The 19,110-nt window shown below is 37.8% G+C and overlaps 1 protein-coding gene across 1 annotated transcript; it reads right to left on the bottom strand.

The window, feature by feature from the left end:
* Positions 1 to 301: 301 nt before the first annotated feature.
* On the bottom strand, positions 302 to 10,338 carry LOC118824348 (myosin-2 heavy chain-like). The gene is made up of 17 exons (XM_036594438.1): positions 10,026 to 10,338; positions 9,858 to 9,923; positions 8,368 to 8,715; positions 8,196 to 8,264; positions 7,756 to 7,926; positions 7,407 to 7,637; positions 6,376 to 6,444; positions 6,006 to 6,167; positions 5,657 to 5,887; positions 4,626 to 4,694; positions 4,256 to 4,417; positions 3,907 to 4,137; positions 3,036 to 3,182; positions 2,686 to 2,916; positions 1,425 to 1,493; positions 1,040 to 1,210; positions 302 to 480 (listed from the first exon to the last, which is right to left on the bottom strand). Exons 1-17 carry the CDS (start codon positions 10,318 to 10,320, stop codon positions 302 to 304), a joined length of 2,901 nt encoding a protein of 966 aa, XP_036450331.1. The 5' UTR covers positions 10,321 to 10,338.
* Between the last annotated feature and the right edge of the window lie 8,772 nt (positions 10,339 to 19,110).

Raw genomic sequence — 19,110 nt, 5'->3', positions numbered from 1 at the left:
TGATAAGGATCTTGTGTAATGAACACAAACTCGAGACAAACTGTATTTAAAGAATTTTTACATTTTATTAAATATTTCAAAAAAAAAAATGCTTGAAAAACTACATAAAAACAACAAAAAATATAAGAAATAAAAGTGAAGAGCACAGAAAAATGTAAAAAGAATGTAAAGTATGTAAAAAAGTGTACAGAAGATAAAGAATAAAGAAAATATGGAAATGTGTAAACATGTAAAGAAGTTTTGTAGTGATGCTTTTGGGGCTCTGCTCAGCGTCTCATTCCGTCCGTCATCTTGCTGTTTTTTACATCTTTGTCAGCCTTTTGCTCCATTTTCTTTGGATCTTCATTGCATGAGCCTCTTCCTGAGAGCAAGTGCTGGTTTTAATCAGGTTCTTCTTGTTGCTCGTCTGCTCCTGTGTCTTCGCTGGTGAGTGTACATTAAGAGGGTTGGTCCGTGGTGGATGTAGAGGCTGAGACTGAACTACAGAACAAAACAGCAAAAAATAAAATACAAACTTCTAAATACAAACATCCATTTATTTCATTTAGTCATTCTGGGGCTCATCACATTTGCTTGTATGCTTTCAGAATTTGATCAACAATCAACAAATAAACAAAATATGAAATATTCAGTTATTAAATATACAAACTGACTAAAACTTAAGAGAACATGTTTTTATTAACCTATAGTTGGTAACACTTCAGTATATGCAGACATTATAATGGCTTTATAAAGCGCTTATTAAAGGGAGATAAACTTTTTAAAACTTTATAAGCTTTATGAAGGTTAATTAACATTTCCCAGAGCAAATTTATTTGTGTATCATACACTGTAATCTTTTACATATCATGTTAGTTTTCCATTATGATGCCCAGGTCTACTGGGGCATCAGTGTGGAGGCAGGAGGTCAGAGGATACAGCTACAACACAATGAAGCCGAAGATACAATGGACTCCACTAAGTAAATAGAAATGATACATGAGAATTGTCATGTTTCACGGATAAATGTTCAGTAATTAATAAAATATTTATGACATACCACTCATTTCTGAGAATCTTCTGGCCCATTTCCTCTTCAGCTTCATCAGCAGCAGCTCATAGTCCTGATGTTGAGCATCACCACTGTTCTTAAAGTGGGTGCTCATGGCTTTTGCCTCACTGTCCCCCAGTTTCCTCACAGCGTTTGACACAATGTTGTTCAACAGCAGGTCTAGGAAGAGCAAATCTCAATTATACACCAATTTTCTTTCATTTGACTGTGTGTGATATACATGAGGTGATCAATATTAATACCGCAATTTTGACACCATCAAAATAATTGTGAAATTCTACTTGAATTAACAAAGTGATCATGCAAGACTAATTGATAAACTGATTTTGCTTTTATTGTTAAATACGTTGATTTGTTTTTCTTTCACTCTCACCTTTACACCACACTGTAGTCTCTTGAATCTCCTCTTCAGATGCCTTGCATGCAGCAGTGGTCTTGTAAGCTGGACAAAAAAGCAAATGCTTTGCTTAAAAAAAGAACAAATCTTCTCCATGTAGCATTAATAAATAGAAACAACACATTAAGAACGTGATCTAGTGTCTATAGGCCTGTGTGATGTGTGTGTAAGTGAGGTGTAGTCAATTTCTGCAGGGGAGCCAGAATTTAACACATTTTTTACATAAAGGTGTTCAGCTACATAATGACATTTCATAGATCACAGTAAAACATACTGTGTCCTAAACCACATGGACATGTCTGTGCAACTTTAATAAAGAGCCAGATGTGGTTTGAGCAGGCTGAATGGATTTACAGACATATTTACAGAGAAGATTTGGGTGACTATTGGCTTCTAATGTCTGTTATCAACTTTACCCTCGTAACTCCAGTGCTAAACTAAAGGCGCAAAATTTGACACCAAAAATGTCTTGGCTGATCAGCTACATCTGTTGTAAGTTGAACATTGTGTACATTTGATTTTTTGACCATTTATTCCTTTACAAATGTAGTAATGAGCATCCAGTACCTGTAGTAATTAGATGCCAGAGAATTAACATTACTAAGCAACGATAACTGGGGTCACTTAAACATTTCCAGAGCACTTGCACGCCTCTTTTTGAGCCTTATCAAGCCAGTAGTTGGTAACTAACAAGAAGCTAACTACTACATCATTATGCCATAGTCAGTTAAGCAATTTTATTTGCGTATTCTACATCATAGTAATGAGCAGCCAGTTAATTAGCAGCTGCTATCGCTATAAGGCTTAAGTAGAGCATTAAAAATGCTTTAATTCACTGTAGTTACTGTGTGAGAATTTAGTAATGAACAGCCAGTTATTTAGTAGTTTAGTATTTACATGGTAAGTTAGTTACTAACTATTGCTTGATGAGGCATAACACAGGTGGAATAATGAACTTGTGAAATCTGCAAAATATTATGATGTACACATATAAAAGTGCCCTTGGGAATTCTTAACTCGCTCTGTTTGATGGTTTATAATGTAGCAATTAGCAGCTAGTTAATTACTAACTACTGCCTTGATAAGGCATGATGAGGCTTTAAAAGAGTGATATAATGTCCTCCTGTACAATATAGGCTTATACACGTTAGCAATCCTTATGCCTGATATAATAGGCTAATTTCACATTTTCTAGTTGTCTTACGTTCAAAACTCTTAATGACTCTACATTTCTCACCACTTTTCTCAGTGTCGCTGACATCCGTTGGCCTTTTATCAGAACTGCTACTCAGCTTCTTTAGCTCCTCCCTCTGCCTCAGTCGTTCCCTCCACGTCCTCTTCATACCTACCTGTTTCACCTCCTCTTTCAGGGTGGAGTCCACTGTGGGGTTCAGATGGAGATGCAGGTCTACTTTGGCATCAGTGTGGAGGCAGGAGGTCAGAGGATGGACCAGAGGCCTTCTCACAGCTACAACACAACGAAGCAAAAGATACAATGGACTCCACTAAGTAAAAAGAAACAATACACGAGAAGTTTCACATTTCACGTATAAATGTTCAGTAACTAATGAAGTATTTATGACAAACCACTCATTTCTGAGAATTTTCCGGCCCATTTCCTCTTCATTTTCATCAGCAGCAGCTCATAGTCCTGATGTTGAGCATCACCACTGTTCTTAAAGTAGGTGCTGATGGCTTTCGCCTCCTTGTCCTCCAGTTTCCTCACAGCATTTGCTAGAATTGTGTTCAACAGCAGATCTAGGAGGAGTAAATCTCAATTATACACCAATTTTGTTCATTTGAATGCATGTATTATACATGAGGTGATCAGTATTAATACTGTAACATTGATGCCATAATAACTGGTGTAATTCTACTTGAATTAACAAAGTGATCATGCAAGACTGACTCTTAAACTGATTTTGCTTTTATTGTTAATTACTTTGAGTTATTTTATTATTTCACCTCACCTTTACACCACACTGTAGTCTCTTGAATTGCCTTGAATTATGCAATTTTAGTTGTGTATTCTACATCACAGTAATGAGCAGCCAGTTAGTTTGCAGCTGCTATCTCTATAAAGCTTAAGTAGAGCATTAAGGATGCTTTGGAAAATGTTTAATGCACTGTTGTTCCTGCCTAATAATATAGTAATGAGCAGCCAATTATTTGAAAGTTATTGACATGGTATGTTAGTTACTACCTTTTAAAAAAGTGTAATAAAAGTGCCCGTGGGAATTCTTAACTCACTATATTTGATACTTTATAATGTAGTAATTAGCAACTAGTTAATTAACAACTACTGCCTTGGTAAGGCATAATTACAAAATGATATAATGTCCTCCTATAGAATACATGCCTATACACAATAGCAATCCTAAACAATGCTATAATAGGCTAATTTCACATTTTCTAGTTGTCTTACGCTCAAAACTCTTAATGACTCTACATTTCTCACCACTTTTCTCAGTGTCGCTGACATCCGTTGGCCTTTTATCAGAACTGCTACTCAGCTTCTTTAGCTCCTCCCTCTGCCTCAGTCGTTCCCTCCACGTCCTCTTCATACCTACCTGTTTTACCTCCTCTTTCAGGGTGGAGTCCACTGTGGGGTTCAGATGGAGATGCAGGTCTACTTTGGCATCAGTGTGGAGGCAGGAGGTCAGAGGATGGACCAGAGGCCTTCTCACAGCTACAACACAATGAAGCAGAAGATACAATGGACTCCACTAAGTAAATAGAAATGGTACATGAGAAGTTTCATGTTTCATGTAAAAATGCTCAGTAATAATATAGTATTTCTGACATACCACTCGTTTCTGAGAATTTTCCGGCCCATTTCTTCTTCATTGTCATGAGCAGTAACTCATAATTCTGATGCTGAGCATCACCACTGCTCTTAAAGTGGGTGCTCGCCTCCTTGTCCTCCAGTTTGCTCAGACTGTTGGCCAATATTGTGTTCAACAGCAGGTCTAGGAGGAGTAAATCTCAATTATACACCAATTTCATTAATTTGAATGCATGTGATATACATGAGGCAATCAGTGTTAATACTGTAATACTGACACCATAATAATTGATGTAATTCTACTTGACAAAGTGATCATGCAAGACTGCTTGACAAACTGATTTTGCTTTTATTATGAATTACTTTTAGTTATTTCATTATTTCATCCTCACCTTTACACCACACTGTAGTCTCTTGAATCTCCTCTTCAGATGCCTTACATGCAGCAGTGGTCTTGAAAACTGGACAGAAAAGTAAATCTTCTGCTTAAAAAAGGAACAAATCTTCACCACGAAGCATTCATAAATAGAAATAACATATGGAGAATGTGATCTAGTGTATATAGGCCTGTTTGATGTGTGTTACAGTGACATGAAGTCTCTGCAGGGGAGCCAGAATTCAGCACAACTTATCTTATACAGAGGTGTTCTGCTACATAATGACATTTTATATATTACAGTAAGTCATACTCTGTCCTAAACCACATTGATAAGTCTGTGTGACTTTAATGAAAACCCAGATGTGGTTTGAGCAGGTTAACTGGGTTTTGGGGACATATTAAAATTTGAGTAATTATTGGTGTTTATTAGTAATGTTAACCTTGTAACTCCAGCACTAAACTAAAGAAGCAAAATTTAGATACTAAAAATGCCTCGGCTGATCGACTACACCTGTAGTAAGTGGAAAATTGTGTACATTTAATTTTTCAATGATTCAGTCCTTTAAAAGTGCAGTAATGAGCATCCAGTAGCTGTTAATTAACATGCTGCTAATTACTACATTACTAAGCAACAATAACTGGGGTGAAGTAAACATTTTCCAGACCACCTGTAATGTTCTTACTGAACCTTATCAAGTCAGTTGTTGGTTATTAACTGGAAGCTAATTACTACATCATTATGCCATAAACATAGTCAATTAAGCATTTTTATTTGTGTATTCTACATCATAGTAATAAGCAAAAGTGCCCTTGGAATTCTTAACTGACTCTATTTGATGCTTTATAATGTAGTAATTAGCAAGATGTTAATTACCAATAACTGCCTTGATAAGGCATGATGAGGCTTGAAAAGAATGATATAACGTCCTCCTATAGAATACATGCCTATACACATTAGCAATCCTAAACAATGCTATAATAGGCTAACTTCACATTTTCTAGCTGTCTTACGCTCAAGACTCTCAATGACTCTACATTTCTCACCACTTTTCTCAGCGTCGCTGACATCCGTCGGCATGATAACAGTACTGCCACTCAGTTTCTTTAGCTCCTCCCTCTGCCTCAGTCGTTCCATCCACTTCCTCTTCAGATCCATCTGTTTCAGCTCATCTTTCAGGGTGAAGTCCACTGTGGAGTTCAGATGGAGATGCAGGACTACTGGGGCATCAGTGTGGAGGCAGGAGGTCAGAGGATGGACCAGAGGCCTCCTCACAGCTACAACACAATGAAGCAGAAGATACAATGGACTTCTCTAAGTAAATAGAGATAATACATCAAGATTTTCATGTTTCATGTAAAAATGCTCAGTAATAATATAGTATTTCTGACATACCACTCGTTTCTGAGAATTTTCCGGCCCATTTCTTCTTCATTGTCATGAGCAGTAACTCATAATTCTGATGCTGAGCATCACCACTGCTCTTAAAGTGGGTGCTCGCCTCCTTGTCCTCCAGTTTGCTCAGACTGTTGGCCAATATTGTGTTCAACAGCAGGTCTAGGAGGAGTAAATCTCAATTATACACCAATTTCATTAATTTGAATGCATGTGATATACATGAGGCAATCAGTGTTAATACTGTAATACTGACACCATAATAATTGATGTAATTCTACTTGACAAAGTGATCATGCAAGACTGCTTGACAAACTGATTTTGCTTTTATTATGAATTACTTTTAGTTATTTCATTATTTCATCCTCACCTTTACACCACACTGTAGTCTCTTGAATCTCCTCTTCAGATGCCTTACATGCAGCAGTGGTCTTGAAAACTGGACAGAAAAGTAAATCTTCTGCTTAAAAAAGGAACAAATCTTCACCACGAAGCATTCATAAATAGAAATAACATATGGAGAATGTGATCTAGTGTATATAGGCCTGTTTGATGTGTGTTACAGTGACATGAAGTCTCTGCAGGGGAGCCAGAATTCAGCACAACTTATCTTATACAGAGGTGTTCTGCTACATAATGACATTTTATATATTACAGTAAGTCATACTCTGTCCTAAACCACATTGATAAGTCTGTGTGACTTTAATGAAAACCCAGATGTGGTTTGAGCAGGTTAACTGGGTTTTGGGGACATATTAAAATTTGAGTAATTATTGGTGTTTATTAGTAATGTTAACCTTGTAACTCCAGCACTAAACTAAAGAAGCAAAATTTAGATACTAAAAATGCCTCGGCTGATCGACTACACCTGTAGTAAGTGGAAAATTGTGTACATTTAATTTTTCAATGATTCAGTCCTTTAAAAGTGCAGTAATGAGCATCCAGTAGCTGTTAATTAACATGCTGCTAATTACTACATTACTAAGCAACAATAACTGGGGTGAAGTAAACATTTTCCAGACCACCTGTAATGTTCTTACTGAACCTTATCAAGTCAGTTGTTGGTTATTAACTGGAAGCTAATTACTACATCATTATGCCATAAACATAGTCAATTAAGCATTTTTATTTGTGTATTCTACATCATAGTAATAAGCAAAAGTGCCCTTGGAATTCTTAACTGACTCTATTTGATGCTTTATAATGTAGTAATTAGCAAGATGTTAATTACCAATAACTGCCTTGATAAGGCATGATGAGGCTTGAAAAGAATGATATAACGTCCTCCTATAGAATACATGCCTATACACATTAGCAATCCTAAACAATGCTATAATAGGCTAACTTCACATTTTCTAGCTGTCTTACGCTCAAGACTCTCAATGACTCTACATTTCTCACCACTTTTCTCAGCGTCGCTGACATCCGTCGGCATGATAACAGTACTGCCACTCAGTTTCTTTAGCTCCTCCCTCTGCCTCAGTCGTTCCATCCACTTCCTCTTCAGATCCATCTGTTTCAGCTCATCTTTCAGGGTGAAGTCCACTGTGGAGTTCAGATGGAGATGCAGGACTACTGGGGCATCAGTGTGGAGGCAGGAGGTCAGAGGATGGACCAGAGGCCTCCTCACAGCTACAACACAATGAAGCAGAAGATACAATGGACTTCTCTAAGTAAATAGAGATAATACATCAAGATTTTCATGTTTCATGTAAAAATGCTCAGTAATAATATAGTATTTCTGACATACCACTCGTTTCTGAGAATTTTCCGGCCCATTTCTTCTTCATTGTCATGAGCAGTAACTCATAATTCTGATGCTGAGCATCACCACTGCTCTTAAAGTCAGTGCTGCTGGCTTTTGCCTCATTGTCCTCCAGTTTGCTCACAGCGTTTGCCAGAATTGTGTTCAACAGCAGGTCTAGGAGGAGTAAATCCCAATTATGCTCTAATTTTGTTCAATGCATGACATGATACGCATCAGCATTAATACTGCAATACTGATATTGGTAAAGAGCCCATATTTTATCTAGTATTTTATTTTTCTCCTTGAAGTCAACTTACAATGACCAAAGTCAGTCAGAACTCATGATTTTTACTTGTTTCTTGTGTAATCCTTGTTTGTTACAGGGTATATGTGCTGATTTTATTAACATGACAGAAACAATGAATTAAATTCTTCACTCTCACCTTTACACCATGCTGTAGTCTGCAGCTCAGATTCACTGGCAGAGTCATCACTGGATTCATCTCTGATACCTAGAATGATATTAGAGTTTATAGCAGCTGTTTTATCCACCATCAAATACTGAATCTGAACTGTGTCTGTTAGTTTCCTTCATGTGTTCCTCTCTGAACTTACCCAGTGGATCTGCTGGGACAGGTTCCTCCACCTGCTCCTCCTTCAGAGACGTCTCCTCATCTTTCAGCTCCTCTGTTACTCTCTCCAGGTCCATCTTCACTTCCTCCACTCTCTCCATACTGATCTCCTCCAACAATAGCTCTTTCTCCACCCCATCTTTCTCCCTCTCTGTCACCTCCTGCTTCTTTTCAACCGTCACCTCTGTTACTGCCACCTCCTCCACTTCTGTCATTTCTTTGTCCTCCACTGGAGCTCCAACAGAGCTGCTACAGTCAGCATCGAGGGATTTCTGCTCATCCATGATGTCATCATGATCTGTGAATCCGGTCATAATGTCCATCAGCAGCTCTGATAGCATAAAAAATAATGTGATTAGGGCTACTTCATTAAAATAAAGTGAAAAATGTATAGAGCAGCCATCTTGAATGCTGAAATTTGACCACAATTTTGTCATTTTTTTACTGATTATAGAACAACATACAGCCTCAGTAACTTCATCATCAAGTGTATTTCACATTATTAGTAATAGCACTATGTTATCCAATATAAATTTTTCTCACTATTATTTTTCATCATCTCTTTGTTGTTGAGATATAAACACCATGCCAACCTACCTAGCAGTACCCTCGAAACCACCTGGAATACACTACAGCAATTAACTGGCAAAACCCTAGTAGATCACTAAAGGCACCATAGTAACCACCAACAAACACCCAAGACTCCATTATAGGTACCATAGAAACTACCTAGCAACAATCTACCAATCATCTGGAACAATCTACTACCTAGAAAGCTATTAGTACCTAATAAAACCCTAACAGCCACTGGGAACACCATACAAACAAGCTAGCAACACCCTAGCAACCATCTGGGATATCAGGGCAACACCTTAGCCACCCACTGAGACACCTTAGCACCTACCTAGCGACACACTACTAAGAAACCTTAACACCATAGAGGCTACCTAGCAATACCCTATTAACGCACTGGGACGCCATAGTAACCACCTACCAAAACCCTAGCAACCACCAGGAACCACACAGAGACCTCCAAGCAACACCTTAACAACCACCAGAAATACTGTAGCAACAGGTTTGCAATACCTGAACAACAGTCTGTTCCCATCAACCACCTGTTCAAGTCCAATGTGTATAATTATGTTTACATCTCAACACTTAAAATATGCAGTAATTTTGAAAATGGTGTAATTCCCCTTTAACCCAATATGGATTGAGACAAGTGTGTCACAGTTTAGGCACTCAGTTAGCACAGTGCTAATTGGTAAAGCTTCCATTACTTTGTCACCTGTTTGTTCCAGTGAAAAACTATAGATGCAAATTACAGATGTCAAACATATTTTGGCTGAATGACATTTGCGGTAAAGGGAAAGCTGGGCAAATTTGGAATCTTTAATTTGAATTACTCAAAATTATATAGGATTAGCAGAAAGTAAAAGTGATTTGTTCTTTTTATTCTTAGTCATAATTTACCTTCAATCCATTTTCTAACCAGCTCAATGTCAATGGCAGCATCACCACTGGATTCATCTCTGAAACCTGAAGGATGTTTGAGGGAATAATGGCTGTTTTATCCACCACTAAATACTGATTATAAACTGTGTCCGTTAGTTTTCTTCATGTGTTCCTGTCTGAACTTACCCAGTGGATCTGCTGGGACAGGTTCCTCCACCTGCTCCTTCTTCAGAGACGTCTCCTCATCTTTCAGCTCCTCAGTTACTGCCACCTCCTCCACTTCCTTCTTTTCTTCCTCCTCCTTTTCAGCTTTTGTCTGTTTCACCTCCACCTGCTTCTCAGACTGCTCCTCCAGTTTTCCCCTCTTCATTCCTCTCTTCTTTTTCTTCTCTTTCTTAACACGCTTTCCTTTTTTAAGTTGTTGCTCTTCGCTTGGTTCATCGTCCACAATTCGTGGCCGAAAAAAGCAGCAGAGCAGCATTTTGGCTGTTGTTTGTTTCGATGCTCAGCAGCAAAATGGCTGAAATCTGTGTTTTTCGGAACTCTCACTCAGTGTCAGAGTTCCGTCAGGTGCCTGTGACATCACTGAGTTTCACTGATGTCATAATAGTCCATTTTGATAACAGAAAAAATGTGCCCATGTTTATAAATAAGATGAAATGACTTTGTAGCCCAAAAAAACTGTTCAAATGATTTGATACTGAGCAAAAAAATGAGAGCAAACATAAGATATTGAAAATTAAGAGTGCCTGTCAGTGTGACACTTTATACTAAAGGAAACCATGTATTGGAGTTTTATTAAGGCCTTGTTCTTTTTCCATTAAACCTCATTTTATACACTTCTTATTAGTTTATTTGCAGTTTTACCCATTTTACTCATTATATTCTGTATTAGAACAAAGTTGGTCATCTGTCATGTGAAAATCACTACTTGCATTATTAGTTGTAATAATGCACAATAAACAATACACTGTTCAAACCTTGTAATGCAAGTTATTGAGCATGAATTATCACCTAAATGTACATCATATTAGTGTATAGTTGGCAGCATTTCATCCCTGAGACTAGTGTTATGTGACTTCTGGAGTTCATTACTTCAGAGCTAATGTGAGTATAATAAGTCACTAAAATGCAATAAACAAGTTTTCATTATGTCATTTATTCTCCTATAGTCTAATGTAACCATTATGTTTGTTTCTTTTTAGTAGCTCAAAACATGGACGCTTTTAGTATTTAAGCTTCAGCCCATTTTAACAACTAAATGTGGATAAAACTGAACTGTACACACTTATAAAGTTAGCTCTTCAAGGTTTCTTTAGCAAAGAAAATGCTTCTATATAGAACTATTTCACCATGGAATGAACTATTTAAGTATGCATGGTTCTTTGAGTGTTCATGGTTTTATTTAGAGTCATTGTCTTTACTCAAAAACCCCTGAAGAACTTTATAACCTTCAGACCCTTATAGCCCTATAAACCTTCAGAGTAGGCCTAATGATTTTGGCAACCAAGAAATAACATCTGTCATTTATAGTTTATTTTATTTTTTTTTGGGTAGAATAATGCTTACAGTTAAACTCTGCTGCATTTTACAATACTATTTTTATTTCATTGTATGTTTAGGATGGATACAGGGTTAGTTCTTCAAACACGCAGTAGACAACTGTCCAATAAGCAATTGTCTTTTTTGGTGGTATCTAGGTAGATAGAGCTGAAGTGTAGCTCTTTTACTGGTTAGGTAAACCAGTATTTGTACTTGCTTTTAAATTATATAACTATCAAAAGCAAAAGATATTATAGAAAATATGTTAATTTTGATGAATACTTTCTGTTCAGGAGACTTAGCTACAGACATGAACCGTTAATGTCTGCAGCCACAGAGCCCCCCTAACAGAAAGTATTCATCAAAATAACTGCAACTGTTAGTTAATGTCCATGAACGTATTAAACAAAATTCATTATACATAAAACACTATATTCGTTTTACCATTATCTTCCATCTTCAACTGCAATGATTTTTTCCAAATAAATATATAAATAAAATAAAAAAATAACCAACAATAGTTTCATTGCAGTATGATATCTGATTAACACTGACTTTAAAACTAAGAACTTTTGTAGGTAAAATCATAAATAGAGTACTTTTACTGTAACTCAAATCATATTTTATACAGAGAATTTCTAATTTTACTCAAGTTCAGTGGTTTTGTACTTTGTTCACTCCTGGTGAGAAGCTCCTGTAGCTGCAGTGTGGTGGGAGGGAGGGGCCTAGAAGTGAGGAAAAAGAGACACTGAAGCAGAACTTTAGTAAAATTAATATTGTAAACTTTAGTTGTATAAGAAAAACTCCAGAGAAGTAAAAAAGGTAGCTGAGAAAGCACATCTGCTGCAGTTGAGTTCAAACGAGTTCAGACATCCTCACCAGTCAGAATTGTAGTAATTTTAAAATAAAAATTTTAAAATGAAATTTAAAATTAAAAGCATGGGCACAATCTTTATGGGCACCTTCCCACCTTAGAGTATTTTCGTTCCAAGAAGAGCACACATTTGGTCAACCTTTAAAGCAGTGACATGGATAGAAGAGAGAACAAAGATTTCACAAAAAGTAGTCTGAACAGGATTTTAAGTCACTTAGCATTCAGTTACCAAATCACAGCTCACTTAAAATAATAACTTATTGTTTTAACAGTAAGTGCAGAGGGAGAGAAGAGAGAACATGGCGGAATGTAGTGACAGAGATTCAGAGATATTTCAGCCTTCTATGAAGACCAAGTCTGACGTTTGGTCATGTTTTGGGTTTTATAAAGATGCAGAAGGAAAGTTAATTGAAGATGACCACCCTGTCTGCAGAACAGGCCGAAAGAAAATAGCGGCGAAAGGGGGCAACACATCAAACCTTACGAGTCATCTTCGCGACCACCACCTGCTACTTTTTAGAGAATGCAAGGTTAACTTTAACGGAGAAGTCTGTGGGGACTTCGAAATAGAAGAAATGTCACGGTTTGTGTGGTTTAACTTATGTTTATGGTTCGTTAATAATATAAAATGAAGCTTTTAGCGTCAGAAAAAAAGAAAAACAATCGGTGAATCAACTGTGAATCGAAACTAAAGCTTTTAACACATATTTCTGTGGAGCAGAGTCTCCAAAATGAGCTCTGAGGTAACAGTCACACAAGCTCCGGAACGAGACGCTGCAGAGGTTCAATCTGCACAGCTCCCCTTTCTCGCTTGCAGTGTTTACTTTCTGAGAAGAGAATAACTGTCTCAAATCACTCGTGTCCCCTACATAGTGCGCTACTGTTTAAACAAACACGATCATCATTAACAAGCAGTTGAGTGTTAAATAGGGAATTTGTAACCTGTTGTTAATGTTGATTATAGATGACTTAGTCGAACATTTCATGTACTCTTTGGGTGAAGGATTTGCTATTTCATGATCTACGAAGTGCACTACATAGGGAAGATAGTGTGCTTTGAGACGGGACCTCGCGCGAGTAAACGCTGTGTGCCGCTTTTAGGAAAAGCAGAGTTTCAGAGATTAAACTTCAGGAGTGTTTCTGCCGCAGCTCAGATGCATGTTAATTTTAAGTTATGTTTTAGTTTTAAATGCTTTTAGAGAAGCAGCTCCACAGGTGGAGACACACTGTGTGAGTTCTACACTGTCTGCAGCTCACAGCGCGGTCATGCAATTCCTCTGTGATTTTGGCTGTTTTTCCTGGTGCACTGTATTGATTAGGGGTTCAGCGCCACAACGGCACAATAATGCTGCAGTTGCAGTTCGGACAGAAATCCCCCGAGTGCAGCACTTCTTAGAAGTAGTAATTTTCCATTAGACCCACCTCAGAGTTGGTCGAGATTTAATTCTCTATGCAGGGAAATCCCCAGTTATTGTAATTACTACTACTACTACTACTACTACTAATAATAATAATAATAATACAGCAGTAATAATAATAATAATTTACAACAGTAATAATAATAATAATAATAGTAATGGTGAAACGAATTTCAGTTTGTGTATCAGTATTTACTTATTTATTTATTTATTTTACTTTTCAACGCATTTGAACAATATCGCGATAATATCGATAATCGTGATAATTCTGGCCATGATAATCGTGATATGAAATTTTAATATCGTTCCATCTCTATATATATATATATATATATATATATATATATATATATAGCTATATAACAACCCCGGACATCACAAAAGCTGGTTAGTTTCTCCTTTTCTGTCCCTCCAACACCTGTCACTCATAATGTCTTGCTCGGATTTGAGCCTTTATTCGTCGTGGGTTAGCATGAGTTAGCCGGAAGTGAGCCGGTCTTCCATCAGAGCTATTAACTTAGCCTGCTAACGTTAGCTAAGCTTGCGCACACAGGTTAGCTAACCTAGCTATATTAGAATATAAATTCGACACCGCTCCAAGGTCAAATTGAGTTCTTTTTTACTTTTTTCTTATTTTGTCAGAGCAAACATTCATCTAAAAGAGGTGACTCGCTAGTCTTGCTACCACAGCAGATAACAGCGAGCTAACTGACTCTTAGCAAGTGATGCTCATTTTCGTTTTGACACATAAAGAGTTCAACGCTTACAAATCATAGGATTAGGTTTGAGTAAAACTAACTCTGACTGAAAAATTGTTGGTACGTCAAATAAAACAAGCATTTACTTACCAGACGCGTTTTGAAGCCTCCCGAAGTTTCCAGAAGCTGCTCTAAGCGCGCGCTTCCCGCCTCTGCTTCTCGACTCCGACCTCAGTACGGGTAGAATCTGCCTCAATATGGGTGTGATATAAATCGCCCTCAATATAGGTGGAATCTGCTTCAGTACGAGTAGAATCTGCCCTTTGGACGCTACTGGACCAGTTTGCTCAACAGCAGACCCGCCCGGGTACTGGAACTCACGGAAAAAGTTACATCAACTTGAAATTTTCAGTGGATGCAGCGTGACTGCTATGAGACAGTCATAAACTCAGTATAGGTTGTTGAGTCTGTTAAATCATCATGAGAAAGTTGAGCCAACTGTTGGGCCCACTTTTTTTAATTAGCCTAACATTTAGTGAGTTGGATTTTTTGCAGTGTTTGGTTTTTCAATAATTTACATGCATAAACTACAATCTATATACAGTTTAGATTGTAGTCTGAGCATCTCTGATAAAACTGTGTTGTTGATTTTCTAACTGTACGTCACTTATTCTACAGACACGTGTACTTCTGCACATTATAAAGCATAATTACTGTTTATTTCCTTAATTTAACATTGCAAAAAAAGTGACATGCAAAACTAATGGCACTTTAAATACATTATATGTGTGTGTGTGTGTGAGTGTGTGTCTCAATGTGAAGCCAAATGTCATATTTAACTTTACACCTGTAAAGGATTTGTTCTCATATTCACATATTCACACATCAACAATATATTATTTTACAAATTATGTCCAAACGTCTACATAAAACTGTGTCCTGTGCCATTTTCCAGTCTTTGGCCAAGATGAGTTTGGCTGCCATAGTGAAACAACTCCTAATATTTGGATCATGTGTTAATTTAGGGGGACTCATGAGCCCCATTCTCAAAACAATCGTAATTCTATTTTATCCCCAAAACTGAAATGAAATGTTTGCGTTTGAACATTAAAGTCATGAGATCCCACAATAGCAAAAACATGACAGAAGGAATGTGCATTTTCTAAGTTTGTAAATGTGTAAAGGTGCCGCCTGTCTTAGCTCATATTTATTATGGCCATGTTGATCCACAAACTATAACTCATTATTGATTCAATGTCTGTTTTTCAACCTAAACATCATGTTCATTTCTTCAATCAACATTCAACATTGACTGTATGTTGTTTTTTCATCTTCAACCAAATGCAACAAAACCAACCAACATTCAATGTTGAATCATGAATCCAAGAGGACAGAAATTAATAAAAAACATGTCCACCTTATTCTAATTGTTTATTTTTGCTTATAATAACCAATAGAAGAATCACCATCAAAATTATTATCCTTTCAGCTCACAGACACTCCAGACTAACAATTTCTGAAAAGGTATCTGAGGTGCAACTTGTTTATAAGATCTCTATAAGCAAAAACTTACAAAGGCACTTGATAAATTTTTAATCAGAAATGACCCAAATTCATAAAGATATCAAATTTCTGTTAGCATTTACATGTCAAACAATGGCATATCTGAGTAGCCCAGGGTCTCCTGAAAATAACAACATATGGCAAGTGTGACTGCCACATGTAAATACTTCATAATTGCAATTGTAACTGTAATTGTAGTTCTAAGGGTTAATGAGACTGGAGAACACAGAACCTCTGCAGATCCTTCAGATTCTGAGGTCCACAGTGTAGACTCTCATAATTAGCTCATCCTACAGGTTTTCTATGGGATTCAGGTCAGGGGACTGAGGTGGCCACGGCAAAACCTTCTTTCTGTGGTCAGTGAACCGTTTTTGTGTTGATTCTGAGGCCTGCTTTGGATCAGTGTCCTGCTGGAAAATCCAAACTATGGCCCAGTTCAAGGTTCCTGGTTGAGGCAGTCAGGTTTTATTTCTGCTGGTACTTAAAGGAGTCTGTGATGCCATGTCGGGCCACCGGAAACATGGTGGACAGCGAACATTTGCCCCACTACTTTCCAAAGTACTGGGCGACGCCCCACTACTTTTTGAGTTCAAGACATACAAAAACTCAGCTTTCCCTAAACTGCAAGGAGCGCTAACCAGCACAGAGACAGACAGAGCCAATCAGAATCTCCATTTCAGCGATTTCAGACCTGCTGTGGTCGGCGCGGACCTGTACAACTTTTTCTTCTGTTTGGTTTTGATATGCAACTCCACCCAAATTCAGGCAGAACCAAACAGCTGAACAGAGCAGGTTTTTCCACTGCACATTTTCACTGTACTTTCTGGACAATCTGCTGATTTAACATTTCACTCTTCACAAACCATCATTTCCTTTCAGTACTGCGAGCTGCTGTAAATAATGAGAGAAGCAATAAAATAATGATGCAATAGATTTTGGCACATGGATTGCCAAAATCCATGTATTTGGCCAATCATCAGTGACCTGATTGGTAAAACTGAACCTGTTATACACACAGACAATAAGCATCTCTATGTTCTGTTTTTCTGTTTTCATGGTGGTGAATGTGAGAGCAACAGAGCACTGTCATTACCTCAAAACTTCTGATCAATAACCAAACACTCATGTGTGTAATTTAGTCCATTTTAGCTTTTGCAGATCACCATCGGAACCAAAGGAAAGACATACAATATCACAAAGAACTAACTGTGGTGGTCTTTAGAAAAAGAACGGGATATGAAAACAGCCTGATGTTTTTCAGAGATGTTAGCTGATAAATAAATACTGCTATCTGAAGCTGCAGCTACTGAAGCTGTAAAAGTACTTTCCCCAAAACAACTTGAGTAGAAATACAAATTAAGCAGGTCGAAAATCTACTTAAGTACTGAGTACTGCAGTGAAACTTCTACACATCCAGCATTTATCAGCATAGGAACTGAAGATTGTGCAGCTGTGTTCTTTTCTTTTTGGGATTCTTTTGAAAATATAAAGCTCTGCAGTCAGAGACCTAATGAATCACAAAGCAGTACAAATATTGCCACCATCAAAACAAACTGAACATACACAAAAAAGGAATTAGTATCTAAATATGAATGACTAAAACGTAACAGAGTAAAATGATTCTTTTACTCACTTTAGTATTAAAAGTAATATGATTTGAAAACACTCAGGAGAGTAAAAGTCCATTGACATTTTACTAAGTACATGTACTTGAGTAAATGTAACTAGTTACTATCCACCTCTGAGTAGGTTTATAAAGAAACGTCCTTAGCATGACAGGAAAGGCAGTTTTAGTCAGTGGCCTAAATATATTTTGTCACTCAGACACTTGTTTTAAACAGTATGTTTTGCCCCACCACTTTTGGAGGTGTGGCGCCACCCCTCATACCATGTATCTGAATAAACTGTCCAGGGACTTTGGAAGTAAAACAGCCCCACAGTAACACAGATCCACCACCATACTTCACTGTTGGGATGGAGTACTTTTCTGCATGGATATCTTTGTGGCTACACCAAACTCACCTCCAGGGTTTTATTGCCACAATCTTCTATTTTTTTTTAAAGCCCTACTTAAAAATTCCAGGAAAATCTGGCAACCTGTAGGACAGGGGTGTCCAACCTTATCCACAAAGGGCAGGTGTGGCTGCAGGTTTTCACTCCAAACAAGCTGAAGCTCACCTGATTCTACTTGTTTAATGAGTTGGTCTTAGTCTTCAAACAGTTCATCAGGTGACCTCCTGCAGCCATACCGGCCCTCTGCGGATAAGATTGGACAGCCCTGCTGTAGGAGCTTGAATTTGTTGGTTCTTGACAGCAAAGGCTTTCTTTTGGCAGCCGCACCCATAAAAAACAACAAAAAAAATTAACCGTTATTTTGTTCATACAGGCGGTTTTGATTGTGGTTTAGAAGACGGTCTGCACCAAGACCTAACTAATTTCTGCAATTCCCATCTGTTGGAGATTCTCTGTCCGCTTCAGCCGTCCTCCACACTGTGCGTGGGGTCAAGATAGACATATGTCCACTTCCCAGCAGATTCTTAACTGTTACGACCTGTCTAGGGGTTTGAGATGATCATAACATAAAAAAAGACAAAAGAGAGCCAGCTGACGTTTAAACAGGTCAAATCGTGTTATTTTCTTTTTATGCTGCTCTTTTGTGTACACGACACAGGAGACCGTCAGAGTGGGCATGCGCCAAAACAATAAACATAACCAGCCTAGCTAGAGATGTTAGAGAACTAACTTACCTATATAAACATAAAGAAACAAAAGTACAGTCAGTCTTTCCTAACTCCCTTACTATACCAAAAACAGGAGAAAACAAGGTCAAAATGGCACCCACTCCTACAACCTGGTCGGCATAAGAGTGAACATTTACAGAGACAGATCATGAGCTTACAGTTTAACTGCAGAGATAACTGGGTAGGAAACAAGAGGTAAAGCTAAGCTATTTCATTTGGGAGGAGAGTAGACAATCGCTAGCAATAAAACAAACAAGCTGAGCTGCGGTTCGGAACTAAAAACGCTCGCCGCAAGCCGCCATGGAGGAAAGCCTCGATGACATCCGGCGCAGCCGTCGAAGATATACTCCATGCAATTTCAGCCAGCCAATCAGATGCAATTTCGTTACGGGACTCCAGCCAATCACACGCACAAGTGGGCGGGTTCCTAATAAG

The sequence above is a fragment of the Colossoma macropomum genome, unplaced genomic scaffold (assembly GCF_904425465.1).
Source record: "Colossoma macropomum unplaced genomic scaffold, Colossoma_macropomum, whole genome shotgun sequence".
NCBI lineage: Eukaryota > Metazoa > Chordata > Actinopteri > Characiformes > Serrasalmidae > Colossoma > Colossoma macropomum.
This window is presented reverse-complemented; position numbering and strand designations above follow the sequence as displayed.